General features: G+C 38.5%; 1 protein-coding gene across 2 annotated transcripts in view; it reads right to left on the bottom strand.

Moving 5' to 3' along the window:
• Positions 1 to 27,425, bottom strand: part of LOC110043096 (uncharacterized) — a 390,873-nt gene that overhangs the window by 34,423 nt on the left and 329,025 nt on the right. For both annotated transcript variants that reach the window (XM_089292808.1, XM_089292809.1), the window contains 13 exons: positions 26,958 to 27,130; positions 26,124 to 26,441; positions 25,133 to 25,417; positions 21,661 to 21,808; positions 20,373 to 20,533; positions 18,983 to 19,300; positions 15,271 to 15,561; positions 14,951 to 15,116; positions 9,482 to 9,663; positions 7,696 to 8,010; positions 6,781 to 7,071; positions 6,009 to 6,186; positions 2,119 to 2,303 (listed from right to left, as the gene is read on the bottom strand). In XM_089292808.1, coding sequence (XP_089148934.1) covers positions 2,119 to 2,303; positions 6,009 to 6,186; positions 6,781 to 7,071; positions 7,696 to 8,010; positions 9,482 to 9,663; positions 14,951 to 15,116; positions 15,271 to 15,561; positions 18,983 to 19,300; positions 20,373 to 20,533; positions 21,661 to 21,808; positions 25,133 to 25,417; positions 26,124 to 26,441; positions 26,958 to 27,130 — 3,011 coding nt within the window. The remainder of the gene's footprint in view (positions 1 to 2,118; positions 2,304 to 6,008; positions 6,187 to 6,780; positions 7,072 to 7,695; positions 8,011 to 9,481; positions 9,664 to 14,950; positions 15,117 to 15,270; positions 15,562 to 18,982; positions 19,301 to 20,372; positions 20,534 to 21,660; positions 21,809 to 25,132; positions 25,418 to 26,123; positions 26,442 to 26,957; positions 27,131 to 27,425) is intronic.

Here is a 27,425-nt window from a genome sequence, read left to right as displayed (position 1 = left end):
AGACGCTTAGAGACTTGGTCACTTTGTACACCTAAGTAAGGTAATAAGATGATAATATCTTTCTTCGGAACCGTAGGGAGGGGGCTGCTTGGCTTGTTTCTGTTTCTGTTTAGGACGTCGTTAATGTTGTAAGTGATAATACCTAGTGGGTAGCCATTTTGAAGCAGGAGTTTGCGAAGGTCATCAAGGGCAGATTTAAGCAGGAAAGCGGAGGAGCAAATTCGGTAACAGCGATAAGTAAGTGTACAAATGAGATTTATTTTGTACTTGCGTGGAGTGAAGGAATCCCATTTAGTATAAAGGCCAGTAAACGTCTTTTTCCGGTAGATGGATGTGGCAAAAGTGTTGTTTGGGCAGCGTTTGATGAGGATGTCTAAAAAAGGAATTTCATTGTCTTGTTCAAAATCAATAGTAAATTTGATACTCTCGTGACGACTGTTTAAATATCGCAGGAACTCATTAGCAGTGTCTTTGCTGTCAAACATGGTGAAAGTGTCATCAACGTACCTATACCAGAGTGACGGACGAATTGTCACGAAAGGTCAAATTCGTCCGTCACTCTGGTATAGGTACGTTGATGACACTTTCACCATGTTTGACAGCAAAGACACTGCTAATGAGTTCCTGCGATATTTAAACAGTCGTCACGAGAGTATCAAATTTACTATTGATTTTGAACAAGACAATGAAATTCCTTTTTTAGACATCCTCATCAAACGCTGCCCAAACAACACTTTTGCCACATCCATCTACCGGAAAAAGACGTTTACTGGCCTTTATACTAAATGGGATTCCTTCACTCCACGCAAGTACAAAATAAATCTCATTTGTACACTTACTTATCGCTGTTACCGAATTTGCTCCTCCGCTTTCCTGCTTAAATCTGCCCTTGATGACCTTCGCAAACTCCTGCTTCAAAATGGCTACCCACTAGGTATTATCACTTACAACATTAACGACGTCCTAAACAGAAACAGAAACAAGCCAAGCAGCCCCCTCCCTACGGTTCCGAAGAAAGATATTATCATCTTATTACCTTACTTAGGTGTACAAAGTGACCAAGTCTCTAAGCGTCTGAAATCATGTGTATACAATTTCTGTTCATTTGTCAATCTTAAGATAATTTTTCAAAGCACTCGCCGAATCAAATCTTTCTTTCGATACAAGGACCGTCTAAATCGTTCACAGAAATCTAAGGTCATTTATAAAGCTGCTTGCTGGGACTGCAGTGACTTTTACATAGGCAAAACAAAACGACGGCTTCATGATAGGAAAACGGAACATTTCAAGGCTCTCACTAAGAATGACCCCACATCAGCCATTGCCGACCATATAAAAGCCACAGGTCACAACATCAAGTGGGATCATTTTGATATTCTAGCTTCTGGTAAAACAGATTATCATTGTAAAATTAAAGAAACTTTGCTCATCCAAGAACTTAAGCCGGCTCTTAATGTACACGTCAGCAGTGAAAAGCTGATACTTTATTAATAAGCTTAGGCTTTTATTGTTTTACTGTTAAGAAACAGATGTTTCTTAATCTCGTTTCCAGACCCCTTATTTACATTTCATATATAGTTTTCAAAAATTGTAACGGTCTTTATTCCACTTTTGAAAATGTATGTCGCGTAGCATCCGAAACGTCAAGTTATTAAAATGCGTAAGTTTAATATGTTTATCACCGCTATTTGTGTTTTATTCCTCGTTAGGCTAAATGTAGACCTCTCGTTTAGCTTTCTTGGGTCGTTAAGTATGAAAATTCGTCAAATATTTTATTTCTTATCAAATCGCGATTTATATGGCTCCAAACATACAAGAAAGGAAGTACAAATACGACGTGCAATCAGTTTGTAATAAATATTTGTAATTTCCGTTTACGAGCTTCTGAATATGTTTCTCATTTTCAACCGATTTTGGCTGATTTGTGGAATCGAAAAAAATTGCATGAAAAATAAATTTTGGTTTATCGAACTTAAAACAATATTTTATAACTAGTGCCCGTAAGACTTCATTCTGGGCGAGTTTGAAAAAATTCGATTTTTCCGCTATTTCCAAGTCCAGCTGATATCTAGGGGAAGCTGCTCTTAAGTACTATCATACCTGGTATAGACTTCTTACCAAGATTTACTGCATTCCTTACAACAAGATAACGAGCATGGAAACCATTTTCCTCTATTCCATTGTCTGAATTCAGGCGTACAGTGACATAACTTTGACTGACGCTGACTGCAAACGGTGATATTTTCCCACAGAATGTCCATTTTAAACTTTGGGAACTGTCACTCACTTGAACGAAATCAGAACTGCAAAATTGGACGAAAAGAAGAACTTTCACATCATCGTTAAGAGTCCCTGTCCATAAAAATGGAAAATAACTCGGCAAGGGTCGAAAATTCGATTTCGCTCATATTTTCATGGTAGATAGGCTAGGGCATGAAAAAAACTACTGGGTAGTTTTTTTGGCAAAATATCCTTTTATTTCAAAGAAATATGCAAATTACCAAATTCCGTTAAAATCGTCATTTGACGCACCAGTTTATTAAGCAAGTTTGAGAGCCTCGCATGCAAAACCACATCATTCTTCCGTCTTTAAAACACTCAAATATGTTTCTGCAATGCTTAAATGTGTACTGGGTTTATTTTAGGGAATGTTGCGTTGTCTTTTTGGGTGCAAAATAATTAAATTTCGAAGACATGCATTTTATTCACTTAAAAGTACTTCGTGAATATAATTAATTTTCACCATGTGCGAAACCTTCAAATTTATTAAGCTTCTGGTGGTTGAATCGCAGAAGGATGGTCTACAGATTCCTGTAAAAATTTCTTTGGGCAAATGATTGTGAGCGACGCGAGAGCTTTTCAAAGTACGTTAAAAATGCAAATATTTGACCACTCCCTCGTGAAATTTCAATTTACGGGTTAGACGTATATTTTAGCATGCGCCACATGACTTGACCTATGTTAAGTTGAAATAGACACAGAGATGATAATTTCGAAATGTTCTAACCTCATTTGCTGTAAAAGGCAGGTCCAAAGCCGATTTGACATGTTTCTCTCACCGTTCGTCGCACATAAAGCAGAAGTTTGCTTTTGTTTACATAACGTCCGATGTACATCGCCAATTGTCAACTTATTTAATGGTCGAATACCATGAATCTGTGACCCTCTTTCGACACATATATCACCACTGCATCTAAGTCAAAAACGGCTGAGTCATTTGTAGATAGTTGCTTGCTTTGCACTACACCAAAATATTACGTTTGATCATTATGGTTTGATGGCTTGAATCCTTGCTTGCAGCGGTTCCTTGTTCGTCACGCAATACTGTCATCCCATTTTAGGGGTAGGGGTAGGACAATTTCTATCCTAATACCTAAGGCTCCGTAAGGCTTGAAACTACTGGGAGCACATAATCGTATTATGTAGGAAGAGATTAAATTAAGAAATGAAAAGAATGAATATCTTACCATTGCCCCTGTTGTTATCTTTTACTCGACCACCGCTACCTACATGCCCTGCGTAATACTGTAACGCTAAACTCATACCTAGGTCTTTTCGCGCTGTGCAATTATTTTTGGTTTACATGTAATACAGTGAGCTACCCTCGGGCAAATGGGTGCATGGTGACCGCTTAATGGGGCTAGCCGCTTAAATAGAGGTTGTTGTACCTTGAATATTATAATTTTTCACTATCGGGCTATACATTTCTTGGTGAACATGGAGTCAATTCAAGACAATCATGATAGACGTGTGTTTGAATTATCACTCGTCATGCACCTTCAATTTCAGACTCTAATCTGCCATCGCCCTTTCCAAAACAAAGTTTTTAAATTTTGGGTGGCCGCTTAATAGGAGTAAAGACAATAATGAAACCCTTATCGGAACGACCAAATGGTGGCCGCGGAGGTAACCGGTCAATAGGTGTTTTATTTACAATATTTTACTGACAATAATTTTGGACTGTATTGACAAAAGTCCTCTATTTCCTGTTACAAACATACCAAAGCCTCGCCACAAGGCAAACAAAATACGCCAAATAAAATGGCATGGCCAGGGCTATTTACTCACGTAATTACTAATTAAATTTAGTCTGTTTTTCTCACGAATTAGACACGTTGTGATTTCCTATTTTTATTTCAACTAGTTCTTGCTTCATTGATTTATAATTTGTTTATGGCGATTTTTTTAAAATTCTAGTGAGTACAGGCACTAGCTTTATCAGCTGTTGTCTGAAACATCAGAACGTTCAACAAACGTGATTTGGACCGAGGCCACGTACACTATAGAATACGATTATATAAATATAAACATATTATTATATATATGAACAAACAGATGAACAATGATTGAATTGTTTCACTTATCCTGAGAGTGCTCTATACAAAATAGATCAAAATGTGCAGCATATGCCGTGACAGCATTGCGTGACGAACAAATAACGGCTGTAAGATTGTGCTGCGCCGACACGCTTATCAGCAGTGGTCAGCAATCAATCAAACGCAATATTTTGGCGCAGTGCAAAGCGAGCAGCTATCTACAAACGACTCAGCCGTTTTTGACTTAGATGCAGTTATGTTCATATGCGCAGAAAGACGGTCACAGATTCATGGTACTCGGTTAACAGTAGGCGATATCGGACGTTAACCTTGTGTAAACAAAAGCAAACTTCTGCTTTATGTGCGACGAATGGTCAGAGATCGACTAGAAACACGTCAAATCGGCTTTGGACCTGCCTTTTACAACAAATAAGGTTAGAACATTTCGAAATTATCACCTCTGTGTCTATTTCAACTTCTTATAGGTCAAGTGGTTTCGAAAGGCTGTTATGGCCGGGAAGCGGGCTGTGGGAGTGGGCCCCCACAGCCTCTCGAAGTGCTTCTCACGGCGTGCGTCTCAAAGAGCCACTGACAGCCAAAGTCCAACTACTGGCCTCCTCGCGGCGAAACCGGCACCACTGACAGGAGAAGGGGCGAAGGCGAGTCACTGGCGCCTTAAAACCAGTTGCCCCCCTGTACCAGCTGCAACAAAGACTGCCACTCAAGAATCGGGCTTTTGAGTCACTCAAGAGCCTGTCGACACTGATGCGCTGACCATCGCCTCTCCGAGACGACGATGCCATATATAGGTCAAGCCATGTGGCGCATGATAAAATATACGTCTAACCCGTAAATTGAAATTTGACGATGGATGGTCAAATAGTTGCATTTTTGACGTACTTTGAAAAGCTCTCGCGTCGCTCACAATCATTTACCCAAAGAAATTTTTACAGAAATCTGTAGACCATCCTTCTGCGATTCAACCACCAGAAGCTTAATAAATTTGAAGGTTTCGCACATGGTGAAAATTAATTATATTCACGAAGTACTTTTAAGTGAATAAATTACACGTCTTCGAAATTTAATTATTTTGCACCCAAAAAGACAACGCAACATTTCCTAAAATCAACCCAGTAGACATGTAAACATTGCACAAAAATATTTGAGTGTTTTAAAGACGGAAGAATGATGCGGTTTTGCATGCGAGGCTCTCAAACTTGCTTAATAAACTGGTGCGTCAAATGACGATTTTAACGGAATTTGGTAATTTGCATACTTCTTTGAAATAAAAGGATATTTTGCCAAAAAAACTATCCAGTAGTTTTTGTCATGCCCTAGCCTATCTACCATAAGAATATGAGCGAAATCGAATTCTTGACCCTTGCCGCGAAATTAAGAATTTTTCTGATTTTTACAGGCAGGCACTCTTAACAACAAAACACAAAAGCACAATGATTTGAGCAAAACTCCTGCGTTAATTCGCTGTAGTTGTGTTCCAAAACTGCTTTTTTCTTACATCCGTGTGCAAAATGTGACTTTCATTACCTTTCGATGAAATTTGATAAAATATGCTTTGCTGAAGTAATCATGATTATGCCATTGGTAAATGCTTCTAATAGTTTAACCATGTTTGCGCTCCTCATTGAACTTGAAAACTTCTTTAGGTACGTAAGCCACTGACCGAAAAGTTACCTGCAAGGAGTGCCAAGGCACTCTGTATGAAAGTAGTCAAATAGCACTATGATCTTTGCCTCTGTTAAATCCATCCCTTGACCTATTATCCAGGTGCAGTTTGAATTACTCGGATACTTGTTCGGGTAGTTTGGACTGGTTAACTCTGATACCTCGTTGGGTACGAAAAACAGACAGCCTGAAAACATCACAGAACAGGGTTTAGAGATGCGAGCAAACCCGTTATAGTGCTTGTTATACGACTTTCTCCATCACATTACGGCGGATGGTTCCGGAGATGCTAGTACATTAGAGTAGTTACCACTTGGGCCAGTAAAGGGATCTCACTCGAAACAACATGTGCATTACCTTTACGGTTTTGACATACTTCCGCCTTTAGGTGAAGGAAGATTTTCGAGAATCATTGAAATAACAGAACGTTTGGAAAGAGTAGGCTAAGGGCATCGTTTGCATTGCATTCATTGTCATATATTTACTTTGTGCGTGTCCTCATCACGTATGGGTGTATTAGGAACTCAAAAAATGACCAGCTCTCAGTTAACTCGATAGATCAGTCTGTAGAGCGATGTATCAGTATCACAAAGGTCAAAAGTTCGAATCCCAAATTCCGTTTAAGCCTTAATACTCTCTAAGCTGCGTTCACAACTGCGATGATGTGCCTACTAAAAGTTCCACAGGCTTATAATTTTCGAATGTATAACTCAGTGACATTTAAACTAAATTTCCAGATTCGACATTGAATAAATAAGCATCGTTGCCAATTAAATAGTACCTGTTTTTGCATACTGTGGCCTACTTTGGACTCCAACGCCAGCACTAGTAAAACCAGCAATCTGGATCCTGTACAATGTTAACACTTTCAGCCCTTTAATCACCGCAGATACAGCTGTCGCCTGGAGAGAAATGTTGTTATAGCTTCCCGGTGTCCATGCTTCCTTATACTGCACCAGGTATCCCAAGAGTTTTCCCATTGCGTCTTTTTCACTTATGGGAGACCATGTAATAACAATACTAGTAGAACTAGTGCTGTAAGCAGTTATATTATCAGGAGGTTTTGAAGGAACTGTGGATGGATAAAAGAGTAGCTATCGATCATTGGTCTACAAGCAAGAGTTAAATACAGTTTTGCTTCGAGAACACATACTTTTGTACATTTCGTAAAGATACTTTGAAAAGAACCGGATTCAGCTTTTTTTGTCTTTGCATGTAGTGTGTTTAACACTAGATTACTGCAATGTTTATTTGCGTCCCGGGGGGTACTCCTCAAAGTTTTTGGTGGGGATGGGTGACTCCAGCCTTGAAACTTGTACCCTATTTCAGACCAAAATCTATGCTTGTCCATACTCTTTTTCACGCCTAAGCGAAAAATTGATACCCTATTTTAGACCTCTAAAATTAGTAAAAGGTCCTAATACAAAACTGCAGCTATCAAGAAATGGCTTCCATTTGAGTAAACATTTGAAAAGGGCTACAAATCTGCCGATGCTCATGCAGAAAAAAAATAGCTCCTTATAAACGAAATACCCAATGCATTGCCAGGAGCCCACCCGCAATGCCAATCCAGAGCGAAAAACATACCCTTTTTTGGACCAAAACCGCTCAAGAACCATACTCTTTGAGGCCGCACGTACTTATATTGCCTCAGCCTTAGCTGTTGTTAGTTCTTAAACTATAAGTGAAAACTCACCATCTTCCTCTGTTCGAAGCAGAACAACACTGCTGCTTCTCATTGCAATTGTACGATTGGTCTGCCCTTTGACCAGGGCCACAACTTGAACCTGATACTCTGTGTAAGGCTTAAGCGTTCCCACCAGTACATTTGAAGAGGACACATTAGCTGAAGCTAGACGCGATGTGTCATTTATTCCAGTAGCAGTACAAACAGCCACGAAAACAAACAAATCCTGAACCGATATGGCATGTGTTACGTTGGACCACCTTACTGATATTGTTGTTGAGGTAATGCTCTCGGCAGTAATGTTCCAACCATTTAACTGAGGGGCTGTAGTACACGAAAATCAAACAGTGGAGATTTAGTCCACTCGAGTTAGAAAGATATCTTAATGGTATTACTATTTCTAGATATGATACTTGCATTGCCTATAATATTATTATCTTTCACTTGACACGGCAATTTACCATTGAACTAAGTGCAAGACTAACGGTTCACAGTTTTTTGGAAGATCCCCAGAAGATCTAGCTTCTCGAAATATTCTAGCAAGCCCTCTGTTACCGTATCGAGTATATCTCTTCGACATTTACTTCCGGTTACCTAGCAAAATGAAGAAAATGCTCTCTTACGTATAATTTTTAATTACCTAATGTGCCTATTTCTAAGAATTTGAGCACTTTTAATTAAATGACATCACAGCTTCACTATCAACAGTTTTCTTTAGCAAGCCTTCTTGTCGTCGTGTCTCTACAACAAAAATACGGTCAAGGGCTGTTTTAGCAGAAGCTGATTACGCGGGTAGAGTTCAATCCCTTTCATTGGTAACAGTAAAATCGTTAATAATTCGGGTCCTCAACATTGTATCTTATGAAGACGTGGTTGACCATCGCATTTATATACAAAGTTTGAGTAGCTGTGAACATAACAACTGTGTCACTACTGCTCAAGCTGTGTATATAGCTGTGATGATCAATCATGTCTTCATATCTTTCTAAGCAGTTCAAATAATGATCTTTCATATATTCCCTGATATCTTCGCCATCACGGGTATATTACGAACTCACAAGGTGACCAGCTACCAGCAGTAGGATTGGACGCTCAGTTGGTAGAGAACTGTACGGGTATCGCAGAGGTCATGGGTTCGAATCCCGTTCAAGCCTGAATTATTTCTCTTTAGGCTCTAATTTTACGGCTGATCAAGCTATGTATATGACTGCGATGATCAGTCATGTCTGCATATATTTTTCTGCAGTTCAAATAGAGCGATTTCAATTGAGTGTCGTAAAACCAAAACTAAACCAGTTACTTACCAATTATACTGCTCATCCAATCTCAAACTGTAGTAAAACCAAAACCAAACCCAAAGTAATTTCCTGATTAAACTCGACACTCAATTGAAAACCGCTCTATATGATCTTTCTTACATTCACTTTTGTTGAATGTCCTGCTGAGGAAAGGCTTGCCACAAATAACTAGCTTAAAATACTCCCTAAAGATTAAAATACACTTATATCTGCTTTTCTAAATGCCTTGTCACCGAAATCCTCCACCACAATTTACATCCATTCGGTTTTAACAACAATGTGATAGAAAGGTGGTTATAAATACTGCAAATGATTGCATGCTCTAAATAAATAAAAAGAACCAATCAGTGTTACCCAGTCCGTCATTCTTTTCGTCTCCATTTAGGCAATAACAGTTTAAAACGCTTACAATTCCACGGACAGATCTCTGATATTGTAATGAAAAGTGATTGATTACTTATTTTCTACTCAGGTTATCAGAAATTTGGGGGACTGACCTTTGGTTAATGAGCCGTTAAGCATGTAATATTGGGCTTGGAAGCCAGGTGCCATATTTGTAAAACGATCCGAGTGGTAACGCAGCAACAAGGACGAACCATCCGATAGAATTGATAATCCCGTCCTTGAGCCGCATATCCTATCTACTTCCTGTCCTTTCTTGATGTCAAGATAAAAGCGACTGTGGGAACAAAACAAACAGTTTCAATTTCACTACATAAAAAAGAGTACAGACTTATGTTCACTTAAAATATAGTAATTACTGTGGCTATGGGCCAATCAACTTGGAAATGGATTGTCGGTAAACAGTGGTTTTTAATCCGTTGGTCGAAAATCATTTAATTATCGAGGCTTTGTTAAGAAATAGTGCAAAACGTAACAGTAAGAGAATACATAGGGAGATGCGACACCGTTTAAAACATTCCTGAAGTTATTGGTAACCCTTGTCCGAGACGTTATCACAAAGAAATTACCGCTTCTTATCCGCCGATCATCAAAGCTAACTTAGCTATTCTCACGGCATATATAATCAAAATTTGATTGAATCCCTCCAAATTCCACCATGATTTTGCCTTTCCGTTTCCATGATACTTTCCGTTCTCTTCGTTTAAATTCCCGTGTTTTCCCTCGATCATTGTCATTTTGCCGGCGTCCCGATGCAGGAAGCTTTTGTCGCTCCTACTCCCCTCCCCTGGTACTGGTTGACGGTGCTACCCTCCCTTCTCGCTGCATGTACCTTACCTGCCACAGTAGTCGAAGACTCCTCCCATAACTTAGTTTACCACGATGTGGTAATGGTAATGTATGCGGTGAGGATAAATTGCCGTTTTTTGGTTGTTCGTGATAATGCGAAGGCGGGTAACTCAGCGAAGTGAACATCTATGGTTTTGAGTCTAAAGATTCGCGTGCGCTAAAGAAAGCCATAATAAAGATTTCCCGAAAAGGCATCCCCAAAGGGTTACCAGTAACCAAACCGAATCAATTGAACGAACAAAACAAGGAATTCTCCATTAACAAAATACGCAAATCAATCTGTGCAAGTGTCAAATAGCGACTGCTGTTCAAGATAAAGGTGAGAAATGCATTTAGAAGTTTCAAAACATGCAATCATCTACAACAACTTCCACGAAGCAACTTATTCGATGCACTTTTCTGCCTTTTCATTGGCCATGGGCCCGCCACGTAACCTGCAAATAACTGCCTACAAATAATGGTCTGCTCATGCGTAGTACCATCCAAATGTGTTTCGCTACAAATGATATTTTGCTCATGCGTAATTGTAACCACACTCTCATGTGAAAAATGGTGGATCGCTTCCCTAAGCTGTCAGAGAGTGATTTAAATATGAAAACAAACTTGGTGATCGAATGATAAAACAATTATGGAACTCGGTCAGTGTCTCGCAGATCAATTAATTGATTTGCTCGCCAATCGACATTTTGCCCAACCTCGTCCAATAATTGTTAATTCTTTGGAGGTTAGCTGAATTAAAACAATGAAACTGATAAAATGTATTTAAACATGGTTTAAAATCAGGAAGACTTTACAACTCCTTTCGAAGCTATCTCTCCAAAGCAACGTGACTAGTACCTTCAAAAGTTTTAGAAAACACGACGGCAGCTTCTACAACAAAAACTCGCTCACCGCAATTCGGTAATTCGCTTCAGTCTGCATGAATCTTTCACCTTTTGGCCTTTTGGTAATAATTGAAGTAATTTCATCAAAACAACTTGTCGGTTTATTTACTCGGTGCGCAGGAGCAAAGCGAAACGCATCGTTTAAATTCTCTTTCGTTCTTCTGTACGTTTTTCGTCTTAAAATTTTAATCACACCTTTAACCCTTAGAAAATTTATTCAGCTCATCAATTTTGTGACTTTCAATATGTTCTTCTTCAGCAGTCGATACAGTCAAACCTGTATGCAGATTAAATTGTGGGTGTTACAAGTTATATGTGAAGTGATGTGACTTAAGAATGAGAACACTGGTTAATGAGTGATTTCTTGTGAAGTTAATAGTGGGATGAATATTATTGTGATAATCAACCAATAAAAAACAGAATTATATAGTCCTTTACTCCAGATCATGAAATTATTGTCGAGGTATCTCCACCAAGTGTGAGGACGAAAAGGAATATCAGAGAGGGCATTGGTTTCCAAAATGCCGAGGAAGGGCTTAGCAAATGATCTAGTCATCTTGGTGCCCATAGAGCAGTGCCACGAATCTGGTGATGGTGTTGAATAGACGCGATGAATCCTAATACTTGTAACCTACATAAATTGGTTTTATTTTTAGTTTATTAATTCTATTTTATATATATTCCTATCTTTCACTGTTTTGTTTTCTTGATATCATCTTGTACAAGTAATTTCTGCCACTCCTTTTATTTTCGAATTATTGTATCTCTCAGTTAGTACGCGCGCTATGATTGGTTAGTTTAGCGGGTCGTATTCTACTGTACGGTCCGCTAAAATTTAAAGCTGTTTTTGTTGCCAAAATGTTTCATGAAATTGTGCGTTAAAACCTGCTAACGACTTACGAGTCATTTAACAACGATTTCAAATCGACTCGGTTTGCTCTCGAGGTGCGTCAGAAATTTGAAGCCGTTCCGAGTGAAGAGAAATCGTTCCCGAACCCGTCAGAAACGCAGTAGAGATATATTTGTTATTGGCCAGCTGGGAGGTCCGTATAGTGAAAAACTGTGACCGTGGTACCGGTCTTCAAAATGCTGCCCGAGGCCGTAAATCGATGGGGAAAAAACTCGGTCCGTAACTTACAGTACGGCCCTCGAACTCGGTTAGTAAGAGATATGTATGTGTTACGACATATAATATTGCAATTCCATTTTCATAATTAACATTTAAACCTGAAGAAGGCTGATCTGGCGTTTGAAATATATAACTTTGTGTCAGCCTCTCAGTAGTCTGACTTATCGAGGAGCTTTACCTTCTAAACAAATTCTGCCCAGGAGGTCTTTTAATCTTGTACACGACTTATCATCGCACGCCAGGAAACGTAACATGAAACAGGACCCGATAAGTTTTTATTTGACGAGCGGTTTTGCCTTTGCGATCATGCTTGAAGCCAATGATATGTTCGTTGTATCATTATCACAGGAATTTCCTTGCTAAACCGCCAGAATAGCTCACTGTTTGACTTAAAAGAGGGGGCTATAATTTTATGAGATTTTTTTGTATGGAAACACTGCCAACATCGTCGCGTCCTGGGAAGCCGGTTTGTACCATAATAATTATGACAATTATGGCGGAACCCGCTTGTAGAAATCTACTGTGGTAACATATATGTATGAATGCCAAGCAAGACTGAAATCGGTAATTAATAGATCATTAGTCTTAAATTTGGCATAACGAAATTGGGATACATGGGCACTGCGCTTTCGATTGATGAACCTGACTTCGAGTATATTCTACGTTTTTATTTGAGGCACATTCTCATGTTACAATGATGTCAAGATATCGCAGTTTGCCTTGCAATATTTTTCTAGCTATATAGCAAGTATAGATGATTTAAAATCCTTAAAACCAGGTCTTGAAATAAATGACGTCTTCTTGTCAAGACAACGAGGCGTGCATTTGGTGTTTTCATGTCTCGGTGATCATTGTTCATGTCGGAGTAATTTATTTTTGGCGGGGAATTTGAGGTTGCAAAAACCGCAGGGCATTGCCATCAATCCTCGATCCACAATGCCATGGAACAAGTAGAGTCAAAGACTGTAATAGTAAGTTGCTCTGAAATTCTTAAATATGCTGTTATCGGAGAACTTTCATGTTTGCGTACGTATCAAAACCTAAACCAGAGAAGAGAGTTCTATAGAGAACTGTTATTGTGTCGCAATCTAGCCGATTATCTGATTCACCAGGGCCACCCAACGACCGTTTTCTCTCAAATGCTTTTAAACGCTGTTTTAGGCTATCTGGAGCACTTTTAAAGCTCTGTAGGTTAATTCTAGGTTGCGCTAAAAAAAAAGTGATCTGTTCGGTTATCCAAGGGGAACTTAAGCATTCTCGAATTTATTGGGGCTTTTTTGTCCATTCCCCGACAACCTTAGGTCTTATCGCCTTTCCGAAAATGATAGCTGACCTTTTTTCGGTACCCAAAAAGACATTTTTAACAATGCGGAAACAACAGACATTAAATTTCTCATATAACGAAAGTTCAAGGTGACGATTCTCTTCAAAAAATCAGAGGGGATTAAAGGCCTTCCGAACAGATAATTTACCGAAACAAAACGTTGGATGCATAACTGGGCTTAACTTATTCTGTCTTGCTTGGGCAGTCAGTTCATTTTATTGAACTGTTGTCATCAGGTGTCAAGCAGAACATTAACCTCACGCGCTAGCTTATTCTGTCTTACTTGGGTAGTCAGTTCTTTATTGAGCTGTTGTTATCTGTTGAGCAGAATATTAACGTTAACTTTTTCTGCTTTATTTATTTCACCTCCTTGCACCCTAGCATTTCTTGCTTTCTTTGAGAAGTCCGTATTTTGGGTTGTTTCTATATAATGAGAAAGGAATCATCTTCGTGCTTAACATAATATCTACCTCTTTTCCTTTCTATAGGGAAGCTGGTCTGCTAGCGGTATTTGTTCCGCAAACACTAAGTTGGCATCTCACCTCAGTCAGTCTTATATGTTAACTTGCGATTTCAGTACATTTAATAAATATTATTACGGCCATTTCATGAAAACATGACAATATACAAAGCTGCGACCCGCGTGAGAAAAATAATGCCGCTGCATGGGATTCGTAACTAAATTAGTGTCATTACTTGTTGCCGCAAATATTACAAATAACACCTCGATTGTACAAACCCTGCGAACTTCGATCTTCAGTTACAGTTAATAATAAGCCATGGGTGGATTCAACACACCCATGGCTTATTATTAACCTAATTTGCATAGATTTTTTTCGTGGGCAAAGCTTCTCATAGTCGGTTACTTTTCAAGTTTGGCTGATTAGATCTACTGTGAGATCCAACGTTCAATCAAGAGGATCTTCGTTCACGGTTTTGCACTTTAGTTTGACTAGTTTGTTTACAGGAAGCGAAGGAGCGAAGAAAGCATCAAGTGAATATCCTATCCATACCGACAACTTAGATTTTCCAAGCTAAAACTGAGAGCCATGTAAACTCGATTATCTGAACGAACATAAAAAATTCTAGAAACAATCAAATTTAGATAAGTATTTTTTTTTTTTTTGTAGTTTGCAAAAAAACTACGCCACTCCGCCGCCTTGCTGAAAATGAGTAGTGGATCTATTATTGTTCAAACAAGGAGCAGCAAATGAATGGTTTCATTGAAACAGATGAACTGCTTGCATACATATATAAGCGTTTACCCTCCAAGACAATATTTAAACTTCCAACTTGCTTACTTCAATTCATACCACATGCTTTGGTTCGTGCCAACAAGAATACAATCAAAATTTGCAAGAATGGAACATTTTCTTACCTGCAGTTCCACGAAGAAGGTAAATTAAAACTTGTGAACGCGATCAGAAGCATCGTGTCGTTGTCGGGAGCAGAGTAACTCCACGCACAGTCATTAGCTTCAACGTAGTGAGGGAACCCAGGAGAGACAATTTCGCCAGACTGTTTAGAAATTGACCATCCACACACTGAAACAACAAAAAATATATTTCAAAAACAAAATAAAGCCATCTTGGTCCTCAAAAAATTATCAGAACAACCAGCTGTTTTCTATGAACGACCCAGAAATTGAAGCGAAACTCCAAGACAAATTTACAAAAAAACTGGCTGGACTTCACTTACAAGTTGTGATCCAATAGCTAGACGACCGTGGACCTTCTCCCATAGTTGTAAATGCGGCTATCACTATGCGATACCAAGTGCCTGGATCTAAGTCAGTCAATTCAACCTGCAACTGGTCTGGTCGCACAGTGACATTTCTAGTTTGATAGTTTGTGTAAGAGAAGTAATACACTCTGTAGCCTCGAAGAAATAATGCCCCGAAATCATCTTGTGGCAATGTAAACCAGCTTACAAAAGCTCTCTGATAGTCCAAGGCCACAGCGGTATTAAGCCGAGGTGCTGCTGCGGGCACTGTAAGAGAATTATAAGTGGTGCAGTTAGTTAAAAAAAGTACTGACATGAAAACCTTTGGTCATACAATATTCGATTAACTTGAAATAAAATATAGATTTAGCCAAGCCTTAAAACGGAGATCCTGATCACAAGACGTTAACCTGACTTGAGTCTGCGATCCAATCGAAAACCAGTACATGGGCCATAGCCAACTTAAAGGGAAAAAAAAAAAAAAGTGATCGCGACGAGCTCTAAACCTGAGCCCACAATATGGACAAATGATACTCGTCAGCAGATACCTTGTTTTGATAGGGGTCAATTGACCATAACACGACATTGATGTCCAATATAAAAGCTGTACGTTTTAAACCGAGACTGCATGTTCCAGTCGACCCATTAACTGGAGTATGTTGCGTGCGTACGCGCGCACAAACAATACCGCTAGCTATGATGACCGTGAGAAAAACAATTGATGGGTTTCCATGAGTATGGTGCTCCGGTTGGCGACCCTCTCGGAACCTGGAGCTCCTCAAATTTCATTGGTTGTTTGGAATGTCCTGGCGCTATAAACCGTAAGCTTAAGGAATGCAAAACTACGTCAAAAATACCAAGTTTTTAACAGTAGTACGACCAGGAATAATTTCCACTGTAAAAGGGGTTCTGCCTGCCAAAGTTAAACGTAGTTCTAGACTTTTTAATCAGGGAAAGTGTCCTGGCTGATATGTCATGTTTTGAAATATGTATGACCGCTGGCTTGCTGTAAACTTGCTTCATTAAGAAGAAAGAAAAAATGGCAAAAGTGGGGAAGGAAGGAAAATAGATTGAACTGTAATCCACTTCTATCCTTTCAGTAATATACTTCTAATTGTAACACATTTGTATATTTGATGGCATTTAAAACAATATACTCCGGAAATAAGGAAAGAGGTATTCAGCTGAGACAATGTTTGTTAACACGCTTTAAGATCTATTGAAATAGAACATTTATGAGGTTGAATTAAATCACTTTTTTTCAATCAAATCAAATTTGGATCAATTTTAACAGAATACGCTTTATCATATCCATCCTAAAAAGATCCTACGTGGGCATTTCAGAATAATGGCGGTAACAGGTTCTGAATACACCAAGGACTTTTCGAAATTCCATTACCATAACAGTGGGGGATTTAACCCATCGTTAACGGGTGAAGAAAAGACACTCTCCCACCAGGGTGAGTGATAGGGCGGACGGTTTCCGGCTTCAGGATAAAGCAAAAGCTGTCGCTCGCTAACAAGTAAAATATTTCCTGCATTCATTTCTTTCATATTCTAAAGGTTCGAAAAATTATTACTTCCACAAAGTACTGCCTGCCAGAAAGCACGTCTAGCGAAAAAATTTTCCTCTTGTTAGCGAATTCCGAAAGTGGCGACCCTTGGCAACAACGCCACGAAAGTAGCGAAGTAGCGACGTGAAACGTAACTTAAATTAAGAAACAATAACAACAACAACAACAACAACAACAGGCGCACTGGATCGATTTGTCTAAATATCCCTTTTTCCACAGGCAATATATTAAGGAACTTTAGGAGCGAGATTGAGAACGGAGTACGAGTTTTCAAACGTTTACTTCTTTTTTTAAAAAAGAGAAGACTGCTTTCGTAAAGAAGTATGAGAATTTTCCTATTAGACATGGATCGACCTACATACAGGTATATAGCTACCAGAAAGGAGTAAGCCCCTGAAAGTCGCGACCCTCCAAAAATAACACCAGCAAAAGGTTCCTTAGTGCGAAAGTAAGGAGCACCGTAGCTTTTGGAACTTTACGGTATGTGAAATGTCCTGTAGCTTTAAACTGGTAAAACATATATCTCGTCAGCAAAACTAATGCTATAAAAGAACAACGTGTCGACGAGTTCGGCGAAAGGATAAAATGATTAATGATTGGAGAGCGGTTGGGAGCGTTTTTATATGGTATCGTTCACGGCTTCGTCGCTCAAAAATCTGTCCAGCAATTAAATTTGCGAGCATAAAAATACCGCTTTATATAATCAAAGTGGCTGTGAGCCACTGAACTCAGAAAATGAGTTATAAAAAATCAAGTTTAAAAAAAAACACACACACAAACACAAAACATTCTTCCTATACCGTGTAAACAATTCATGAATCAAAGTGGAATTGAGCCACTGAACTCGGATAATGATTTACGAAAGGCTGAGAATGGAGTTTTTGTACCAATTAAACAATTGGTGTTCATTCATAGCTTATGTCCGAACGTAGTCTTTCGAAATTAAGCTTACATCGAATTGTACAGTCTCCCTATACGCCAGCTCCATTGAGTGACGAATGACGCCATTGTCAAACTTCCAAACAGTTCCACGAATTAGTACAAATGAGAAACATTACCAGAAAGACAGTGATTCACCTCCGCTTGAATGAGGTCAGCGACGACCTATTTGAACGATAAGCCATCGACTCGTAGGACTTTCGCGCGACTCTTCCGCCTGCTGTTCTAACAACCACCGTTTTTGTAGAAAGCAATACAATGGATACGTTTCACCAAATTTTTACGGATATCGATGTGGCGCAGTGGAGTAGGTGATCGCTCGACAAGCGAGAGGAGGTTTACTTTTTTTTTTTTCTTATTAACGGATATAAAAAACGTTTACCGAAACAGAGCCTTTGCCTTTTCAATGCTTAAAAAAACATTTCCCAAAACACAGCGTTTGTTTTCCGATAAAAAATCAACGGTAGCGGCGCTAATACCATAGAACAGCATTAAATTGGCTTGACAGTGAGAATTTCAAGCTAAAAACCATGCGCTATCAACCGTGCAGAAATGATCCACGAATAAGAAACATTGCCACAGAAACAAAACACTTGGTGAATAAATCTTTTCCGACTTGGGGGAAACCGACGGCCACTGCTTTATATACTGGTCAGCGGAGTTTCTAAAAAGTTAACAGGAATAAAAGGAGGGAAGGAAGGAGCGAGCGAACGAGTGAAAGTCAATGTCCTACCTTTACTCCGAAAATGACTTTTTCTGAGTAAAAACGACTAAAATTGTTCTCATTCTGAAACCCTCGTGATTCATCTCAATTTAGAAAGTGGTAAAACTAATGTCAATCTAGTTTCATCGCATTGAAAGACGAAATACTTGCCAGGGAGGTTCACGGATTCTCCGTGCAGTACTTTTAACAATTAGTCGTGTTTCAAGCATATTATATTAGTCCTGATAGAGTAGTGGTGATCCCACCCGACTGATTAATAGGGCCTGGAACGTGTGTTCAAATCCCACTCAGGGTATAAATAACATTTCTTTCAGTTCAGTATAGTATCGTATTTTTGTCCATTGCACCTTTTTCTTCCAGTGTTCTTCACTTGCCGTTCTTCAGAGGATAATTGGAATTAATTGTACCCGCAATTTAAACACAATAACTTGGCAGTATTAAAACTACCTACCGCCCTCTTTAGTATATATGTCAGTTTCTTCGCTGCTTTTCAAGGTTATTACACCAGTCACTCGATCTTTGAGGAGAGCAACGACCTTGACTTTGTACTTCCTGAATGATTTCAGATCGCGCACCACGGTATTGGATGATGAAGCATTTTCTACACTCAACAGAAGAATGTCACTGCTAACACTGTGCAAGCAAACAGCTACATAACCATATATGTCAGTGGAATTTAAGCTGCTGCTATTCAAAGGCAACCAGCTGACATTGACTGTTGTAGAACTTATATTGCTGATTGTGACGTTCCAGCTGTGTTCATATGAAACTGAAAAATTAACAAATAGTGTAAGGAGGTAAATTTGACCGAAACATTTCACTTCTAACGCTTTACCCTTCAGCTGATACAAACATAGTTGTATGACAAAGGCAACTTGTGACACACTGGCAAACAGTTATTTTGTAAAGATTTCCTTGTCACAGTTATCATAGAGCTGATGACGTGCCGGTCCCTTCTTTAAAGAGATGCTGTTCTCCTTGTTTTAGAACAACTAACCCACTTTTTTTTTCCTTTTACTCTCTGATATGTCTGCTTTAGTATATCTTCACTGCCTGTGTCATTAACATTCATAACTTCTGAAATCATTCCCCCAATCCATTTTTTTTTCTGTTGTTTGATCCTATAATGAGACATTCTGTCGCCTCTAAGTAACGGAAAATTAATGGCTGCAGACAGAAATGTCAGGCGTTCTCCTGCCTTACAATACTGCCATCCCAAATACTCCCTCCTGATTGGTCGAAAGCACATCATTTAAACGCAAGTTGTATCGTCAGGAGAAAAAGTAAATGTTAATTTAATCTTTTGCATTTTGTGTAGCGCTAAAACAAGCAAATGAGACAGGAAACATTAAGTTTTAATACTCCTGGTAAAAACGAAGTTGAGCAGCAAAAAGAGATTAAATGGCTTTAAGAGAGAAAGCCTGGAAGTTTTGCAACTCATTCTGTACTTCCAGATGATAAAATGCGGAAGGCGAAGAACAAACTGCCGTAGAAATTTCTAGGTTTGTTAACAATCATGATAAACAAAAGGTTATTTATCAAGACTTTTTCTCATTGTAAGGTTCTTTCGTTCCGTCATATCTATTAATTACGTGTGGTGAAGAGTAGTATTATTAAAAGGAAATCGCTCTTTTCTGTTGAAACGATTAGACCTAATTGATTAGAGCTAATTGAGCTAACTGAGTTAATGGTACGTTTCCCAGTTTGCACTATTGGCGTCCCTCGTTGAAGATGATCCAAATTGTTTCTCGAACAGGCCCGTTTCCTTAAAAAAATAGTATTGTGCTTACTATTAACCGACATGTCTTAACACTATTCTATTAGTCTAACGGTTAACTTACTATTGTTCATCGCAACATAGAAAGCCTTCAATGACGCCTGATAATAATAACGTCTGCGAAATCTGACGAGGGCATAGCTTCCCGAAACCAGAAATGCAAATGGTTCCTTCTGACCACAAAAGTACCTACGTTGCCCGTTACCAGTTGCAACTGAACCATACCTAAAATACAGCAAGAAGAAACAAAAGTAATCCACTGGATTTGACTATTAAATTTAACTCAGCCTACAGCATCGTCCATCGCCTTAAAGCCCTGGCCAAACGGACTTGCAAATACTGAGGCGCAAGTTGAAAACTTGGGTCTACTTTACTTTGGTCGATATCAAATTTGCATGCAAGTCGACGCAGCTTTTTCACCGTTTCGCCACCCGACCCAAGTCAACGCAAGTTGACCTATCATTAGCCAATGAAATACAGGATATGTCTACCTTGAAATGTGATTGTTTTTTTTTTTTTTTTTTGGCGACTTGAGTGTACTAGCGGGAAACTTGCGAACCCGATTGGCCACCCACCGCAAGTAACTGCGCAAGTTCAACTTAAGGCTACTTGCGACTACTTACGAGTCCGTCTGGCCAGGGCTTAGAGGGCAGTGGAACCTTCAGTAGCAACGAATATACGATAGTGGTTTAACAGTGAATGGGTAAAGAGGCAGAAACCAAACACTCGTGAGTTTGCAATAGAACGCAATGCTTGTCTACTAGAAATCAATGGAATTTCATTTCTTGGTTTTGATAAGAAACCATCCAAAGAAAAAATACCTGTCGTCGATTCCGACGCATTGGTGTGACACAGAATCTTGCTTATTAAGTAGGACGATGAGATTGAAAGAATATCATGATTGTAGGTCTGGAGTGTAAATAACAATTTTGAAATAAAGGGCTAAACGGCTCATAAAAAAACAAGTGCGAGAAGTACTTAATTGGTCGTTATTGGGTTTTCATAGTCTTCATAGTTTGTACATTTTTGCATTTGCGCGTGGCGTATATATTTTGGTAGCGTAGGTGAATTTAGGTCAGTTTTTAGTACTGCTTGTGATCACATGTTAATCTGGCTTTGTGGTAGGTTTGTGTTCTTATAGAAAAGTAAAGCAATTTCGTGAACCAAAATCTTCCTCATGTTAATGTCGCAGGGGACATTCTGGTAACATGATCTACGACAGACCTTAAAGACAAAGCATACGATTGTCGCTTTGGCCTGGTTTTTTTGGATTCATATCGCGATCGGCTAAAACTAGTAATAACGTGTGGGAGTAGGATCATGACAACAATGGAATAATCAAACGTTCTTACCCGCAATACCACGTTTGGAAATGTTCAACAACTAGAAGGATACTTGAGTTCACCAACGGTGACTGGATTTCCCAATAACAATCTCCTGAATAGTATGCACTCGTTGCATTGATTTCACCTGCAGTGCCATTGAAGATACCTTCACAAGCTGTAAAATAAAATGCGCAAAAATTACAAAATCGTTTTCCTCGTCTTCCTTGTATGATGAACAACATGTTCTCAAGAGCGACGCTCCATTGGGAGCCTTTACAACGGCAAAGGGCAGAACACCGAGCTATTTTTCGCTTACAAGACCATTAAAAAATCTCTTTATGCACTCGTTTAAATTATAATACTAGATCTAAGCATAATATTCGGAAACCATCGGCTCCTAGAAGATGGCGGTATTAGACCACTCTAAATTTTGCTGCAGATATATGGAACTCCTTAGGCCTTACGCTTAGAGAATCGCCAACCATAGAGACAGCGAAGAGTGGCATTTTCAAAGCCGAACTTTAATTTTTCGTTTAATATAGTAAGTATAATGCATAGTTTTTTTAATATTGCCTCCTTTTGTTCTGATCATTTAATACGTTTATATTTTTAGTTCTGTATAGTTATATATTAGTTTATTGAAATCCAGTTCATATTTACTAGATTTGCTTTTGTTTAATCCTAATAGAGGACCCTTCTGTAGATAAATTTGTAACGTAGGCCTCCTCATTAAAGATTATTTATTATTAAGAACCTTGTATGTTTGCATGTTTTGTTGTTGTTAAAAAAGCAAACGAAAGCACCAATATATAATACTATAAATTGTATAAGCTAATTAGGAGAGATCTAACTAAAGTATCTGATACAAAACGCAAAACAATAACTTCAAAAGGTAAAAAAAAGGCGGAATTCAAAACAGAAGGTCCTCCCACAAGCTCTAAAATTAAATGTACAAAAATTACCAAAAATGTTTCCCTCGTAGTGCTTGCTGGTAAAACATTTCTCTCTTAATTTGTACATCAATTTTCGTACACTTTGTAAAATTCACTGAGTCTTTACGCATGTTTAATAACGTGGCCAAATTTTTCAAAAGATGACTCTCTTGGTGATAAATTTGAGAAATCTATCCAGCGCAAGTCCAAAAACGCCAGGAATTCCGCAAAATTTGGATTTAAGGTTTTTTTGTTAACACAAAGTTAGTATTATCATTTATTCTTATCAACTATTTCACTAGCTGTTAAAAAGAAGTGATACTATTGATACTCTTAAAAAACGTAGTCAAGTACACGGGTAAACCAAGCTACAAATAAATGTCAAAACAATGTATTGCAGGTACTCCAACTTAGACTTAGACAATTACTAAAGTACAACTAACCACAAAAACTTTTTTCCTTTGATAAAACCTACTAATTTTCCCATTAGTCAGCTAAAAAATTATGTCGATTGATAAAATTCCCGCATTTCTACTGGCGTTTAAAGTTTTGCTTTCTGCTGCCACGACCGAGCACAGTGGGATCCAGGTCGGGCTTCTAGTGAAGTCACTGAAGGACGTAGCTGAAAACACTCAGGACATGTTTTACACTGGGTTTCGAGCGCTGCCAAAACATTTTGGGATATTTAAATAATAATAATAATAATAATAATAATAATAATATTTGTGCTTCATACTTCGGACGAAACTTTTAAATGAAAGTGTAAAATGGGGTTGACTACCCTACACGACTCCTACGGTTCGTGACATTTGTACATTTAATTTGTCGTTCTCTGTTCGGTCACTAGACCTTTTTGTTGCTTCATTTGTGTTTATGAAGGGCACTTCACGTTGTGTTATAAGGAGTAATTTTTAAGTAGAGTTGAGCCGTTAGACCGTGGTATGTCAAGCTTGTGGATGTCATAGGTCTGAATGCTTTCCGCTGTTATCTGCATGTCGCTTCGTCGAGTTTGACACCTCTGTAATTTGCCATGTGCTTATACATTGTGCTAGTTTTTTGTATGTCACATCTGCTTCACCCAAAATTCATGTGTTATCTATTTTCATATTTTTTTGAATTTATTGTTTCCAGGGAAATATCGATTGCCATGAAATATATTATCCCAAATTTCAATCTATTTTTAATTTTTATATTGATCCGATTAAGAGACAACTGGTAAAAAGTTCATCGAAAATGTTTGGAATGGTCCAGTAAAAAATGTATCCAGACACTTTTATTAAATCAAGCCCTTTAGGTGAGGCTATAGATTAATACGACTGACATTGAACATTTGAAGTGTCTGTTCTCACACGATTGTTGTGCTTAACTGGTTGAATATTGTTTTAAAAGGGGCGGAAGAGGACAGTTCAAGCTACAGAAAACTCTGGTGTTTTACCACAAATCTCGACGAGAAATCCCACAAAATGGGCTAAGATCATAACGTGACAAAACATAGGCACGCAAGTACCAGCATTGTGATTAGGCTAATCCAACAAGTTTAGTTATGATATTCAGCAAAAAAAGAATATTCAGCCTAGTTTTATCAAGGTTTGATTTGGACAATTCGATCAGTAGCTTTGTTTTTAAGAACTTCAATGGCGCTTTTTCCGCAAGAGAGCTAAATTATGCCGTCTGAAATAGTACCTAACAGTGAAAGCGGATTGGTGAGTAATTTTTTTATGAACTCATTTCATAATAAGAATAATCTAATGCTATAACATGGTCTTATTCTGTTGCTAGCGTTGATCAGATTAATTATAGTTTCTTCGGTTTTGACATTCCAAGTAATATCGATTTTAAAAGCCATCTAAACGAGAAGACACTTTTGGAGGTGAAACAACTAGACATCTCAAAGAAAGTATGAATTTTATAAGAGGCCTCGAAATCTGCAGAGTTTGGGAAGTGTTCTTGTCACATAACCCTTCCCAACACTTGAGAGCCTCTTTGGTGACAAAAAAGAGGGGGTTACAGAAAAAGTAACTTTCTGAGAGACGTAAAATTTACCTCTCTAAACTGTGCAATCTGTTTTAACAACATACCGTCCCATTTCGTAACCGACAATTTGATTGGTTCTTTAAGAAAACCCCCAATGTGATTGGTTTTTGATCGCCCTGGAAACATTCCCCCTTTCTCCCAAACAGCGTTGATTTTCTTATTTCTAAGACTACGCAGATCACAGCACCTGAAACACTTAGCTACACAAAGCTAATTCTCAGGTATGCCAATTAACCTAAAAGAAACAATATATCAGCGACACACAATAATCTTACAAATCCTAACAGGTGGAAGGCAGACCAGCTGGCTATTTACAATCATGACCGAGAGGCAGAACTTGAGTTTACCGAGAAAGAACTCCAGCTAAGTGGTACTAAGTGGTAAAAGCGTGACGTAGCCCGTGAACTCCGTATGTGTGGGCTAACTTTGGCTATATATTGCACAGGCATAGATAAAGACGAAGCCAAAACAACGCAAACTAAAATTAACAATTAAGTAATGGACAAATTAAACATGTCTGTACAGCTATCAACCTGTGCTCTCATATGTGGTACGCAAAGGACCCTCTCCAACAGCTGTACGACCTGCAACTTTGATTTCATAAGTCGTGGCCTCCGACAGACCTGTAATCCTCAATACTCGGGTACTTGCGTTCACTTTGACAGTGGTGAAGCTCTCGTAGGAACCATAACGTCTATAATACACGACGTAGTCAAGAAGAACTCCATGAGTATCTTCTTCAGGTATAGGAGACCAGTAAATCTTGAGAGAGTTGGAACCATGATCGTATCCATACACCCATGGAACAAAACCAGGAACTAAACGACAAAGAAAAATTTGGTTTGATGCAATTGTGAAACACAAAGTTCTCTTAATAAAAAAAAACAGCAATAGTTTGTAATTAGGGGAGCGGTCAGCGTTTAGCCACAAAATTCTCAATAGACACCATGGATTAATTGAAGTAAGTGGTAAAATAAGCAACACTTATGGGTTGATTCATCGATACAGGTACTACCAGCTAATATCAGTTGGTGTTAAAATAATATTTTAAAGCGAAGCAACAGTGTAACCTACCTAACCTTGATTTTAACTTAAAACGTTCTAAGACTGAGATCCTATTTTATATATTTTCTTCAGTATTCTAAGACCTATTTCTTAGAAGAAAATTAAAAAGTTTTAGAACAAGCTTAATAGAAAACAAATTTTTAAGTGGTATTTAATTTCTCAGGAGGTTATTAACGTGGTTAGGACGTGGGCTTTCGAAGGTGCCAAGGCGGGGGAAACCAGCAACTCCGTTAAAAACCCAACTAACAAGCTTACAAGCTTTTCCCGTGTTCTCTCAACATCACGCGTGGGATTATTACACCTGTAAACTCACAAAAATGGTGATCTATTGTTTAAATATTTTTTCCGACTGCCCTTTTTATCTTCGGCTTTTCTCACTTCGTGCTCACCGCTTCTACAAGAAAACATGATCCACTTGCGGTTTAAAGATAATAAGTTATGAATACCAAAATTACATACCGCCCTCTTTCGTACGTATGTCAGTTTTCTCGCTGCTTTTAAGTGTTGTTACTTTAGTTACTCGATCATTGAGGAGAGCAACAACCTTGACTTCGTAATTGCTGTAGGGTTTCAGATTGCGCACCACGGTATTTGAAGATGAAGCATTTTCTACACTCAACGGAAGAATGTCACTGCTACCTCTGCGTATGCAAACAGCTACATAACCATATACGTCAGTGGAATTTAAGTTGCTGGTATTCAAAGGCAACCAACTGACATTGACTGTTGTAGAACTGATATTGCCGACTGTGACATTCCAGTCACGTTGATATGAAGCTAGAAAATCAACAAATATGAAACACGTTGTTAGTGTAAGGAAGTAATTTGACCACAACTTTTTAGTTCAAAACACTGCAACCTTCAGCTGATACACACGCAGTTGCATATAAATTTCAACAAATTGCCAATCGATTATTTTGTGAAGATTTTCTTGTCACAGCTATCATAAGACTACAGACCTACTGCTCCTCTTGTCGTAGAACAACTAATTCACCTTTTCCTCTTTCATTCTCTGAAACACCTGCCTTAGTATCTTTTCGTTGCTTGTCTTTTTTCTTAAATCAGCCTTCTTTTTTCACGTGTGATATTCGGTCGCATCTAAGTAACAGGCATTCCGGAGGCTTGTGATACTTCCATTCCAAATAGTCTCTTCCTTTTGGTCGAAAACCATAGAAATTTTAATGTAGCAAAATGTATTTTCTGCATATTGTGTTGCGTTAAAAAGAGCAAATGAGACTGAAAACAGTTAGTTTTAATACCCCTGGTATATTGTTAGTCTAACGGTTAACTTACCATGTAAGCCTGTGTTGTTCATCACAAAGTACAAGGCCTTCAATGTCGTATAATAATAATAGTACACGTAAAGTCTGACATGGGCATAGCCTCCTGGAATGAGAATTGCAAATGGTTCCTCTTGACCGCAAAGGTCCCTACTTTGGCCGTTGCGAGTTGTAACATAACTATACCTAAATACACCAGGGAGAAACACACAAAAACCGCTCTGAACTTGATGAATAAATTCAACTCAGCCTACAGCCTTGTAGAACTTTGACAGGATATACTACCATTACACATTACATTTTTAATTTTCAACGATAAATAATCAATTAAGGCAGAAAGGTGTGAAAAACACCCTCTGAACAAAAAATGCACTTCTTGTTCGACTAACTCTACAAGCAGCCCAGGCGTAATGTTTCTGTAACGAATTTATAAACAACCGCGCGACTCATGACCACGACTTACCGTTTGGAGGAAAGCAAA

Source organism: Orbicella faveolata, unplaced genomic scaffold (assembly GCF_042242905.1).
Source record: "Orbicella faveolata isolate gen_17 unplaced genomic scaffold, um_ofav_v1 contig_24, whole genome shotgun sequence".
In the NCBI taxonomy this organism is placed as follows: Eukaryota; Metazoa; Cnidaria; class Anthozoa; order Scleractinia; family Merulinidae; genus Orbicella; species Orbicella faveolata.
This window is presented reverse-complemented; position numbering and strand designations above follow the sequence as displayed.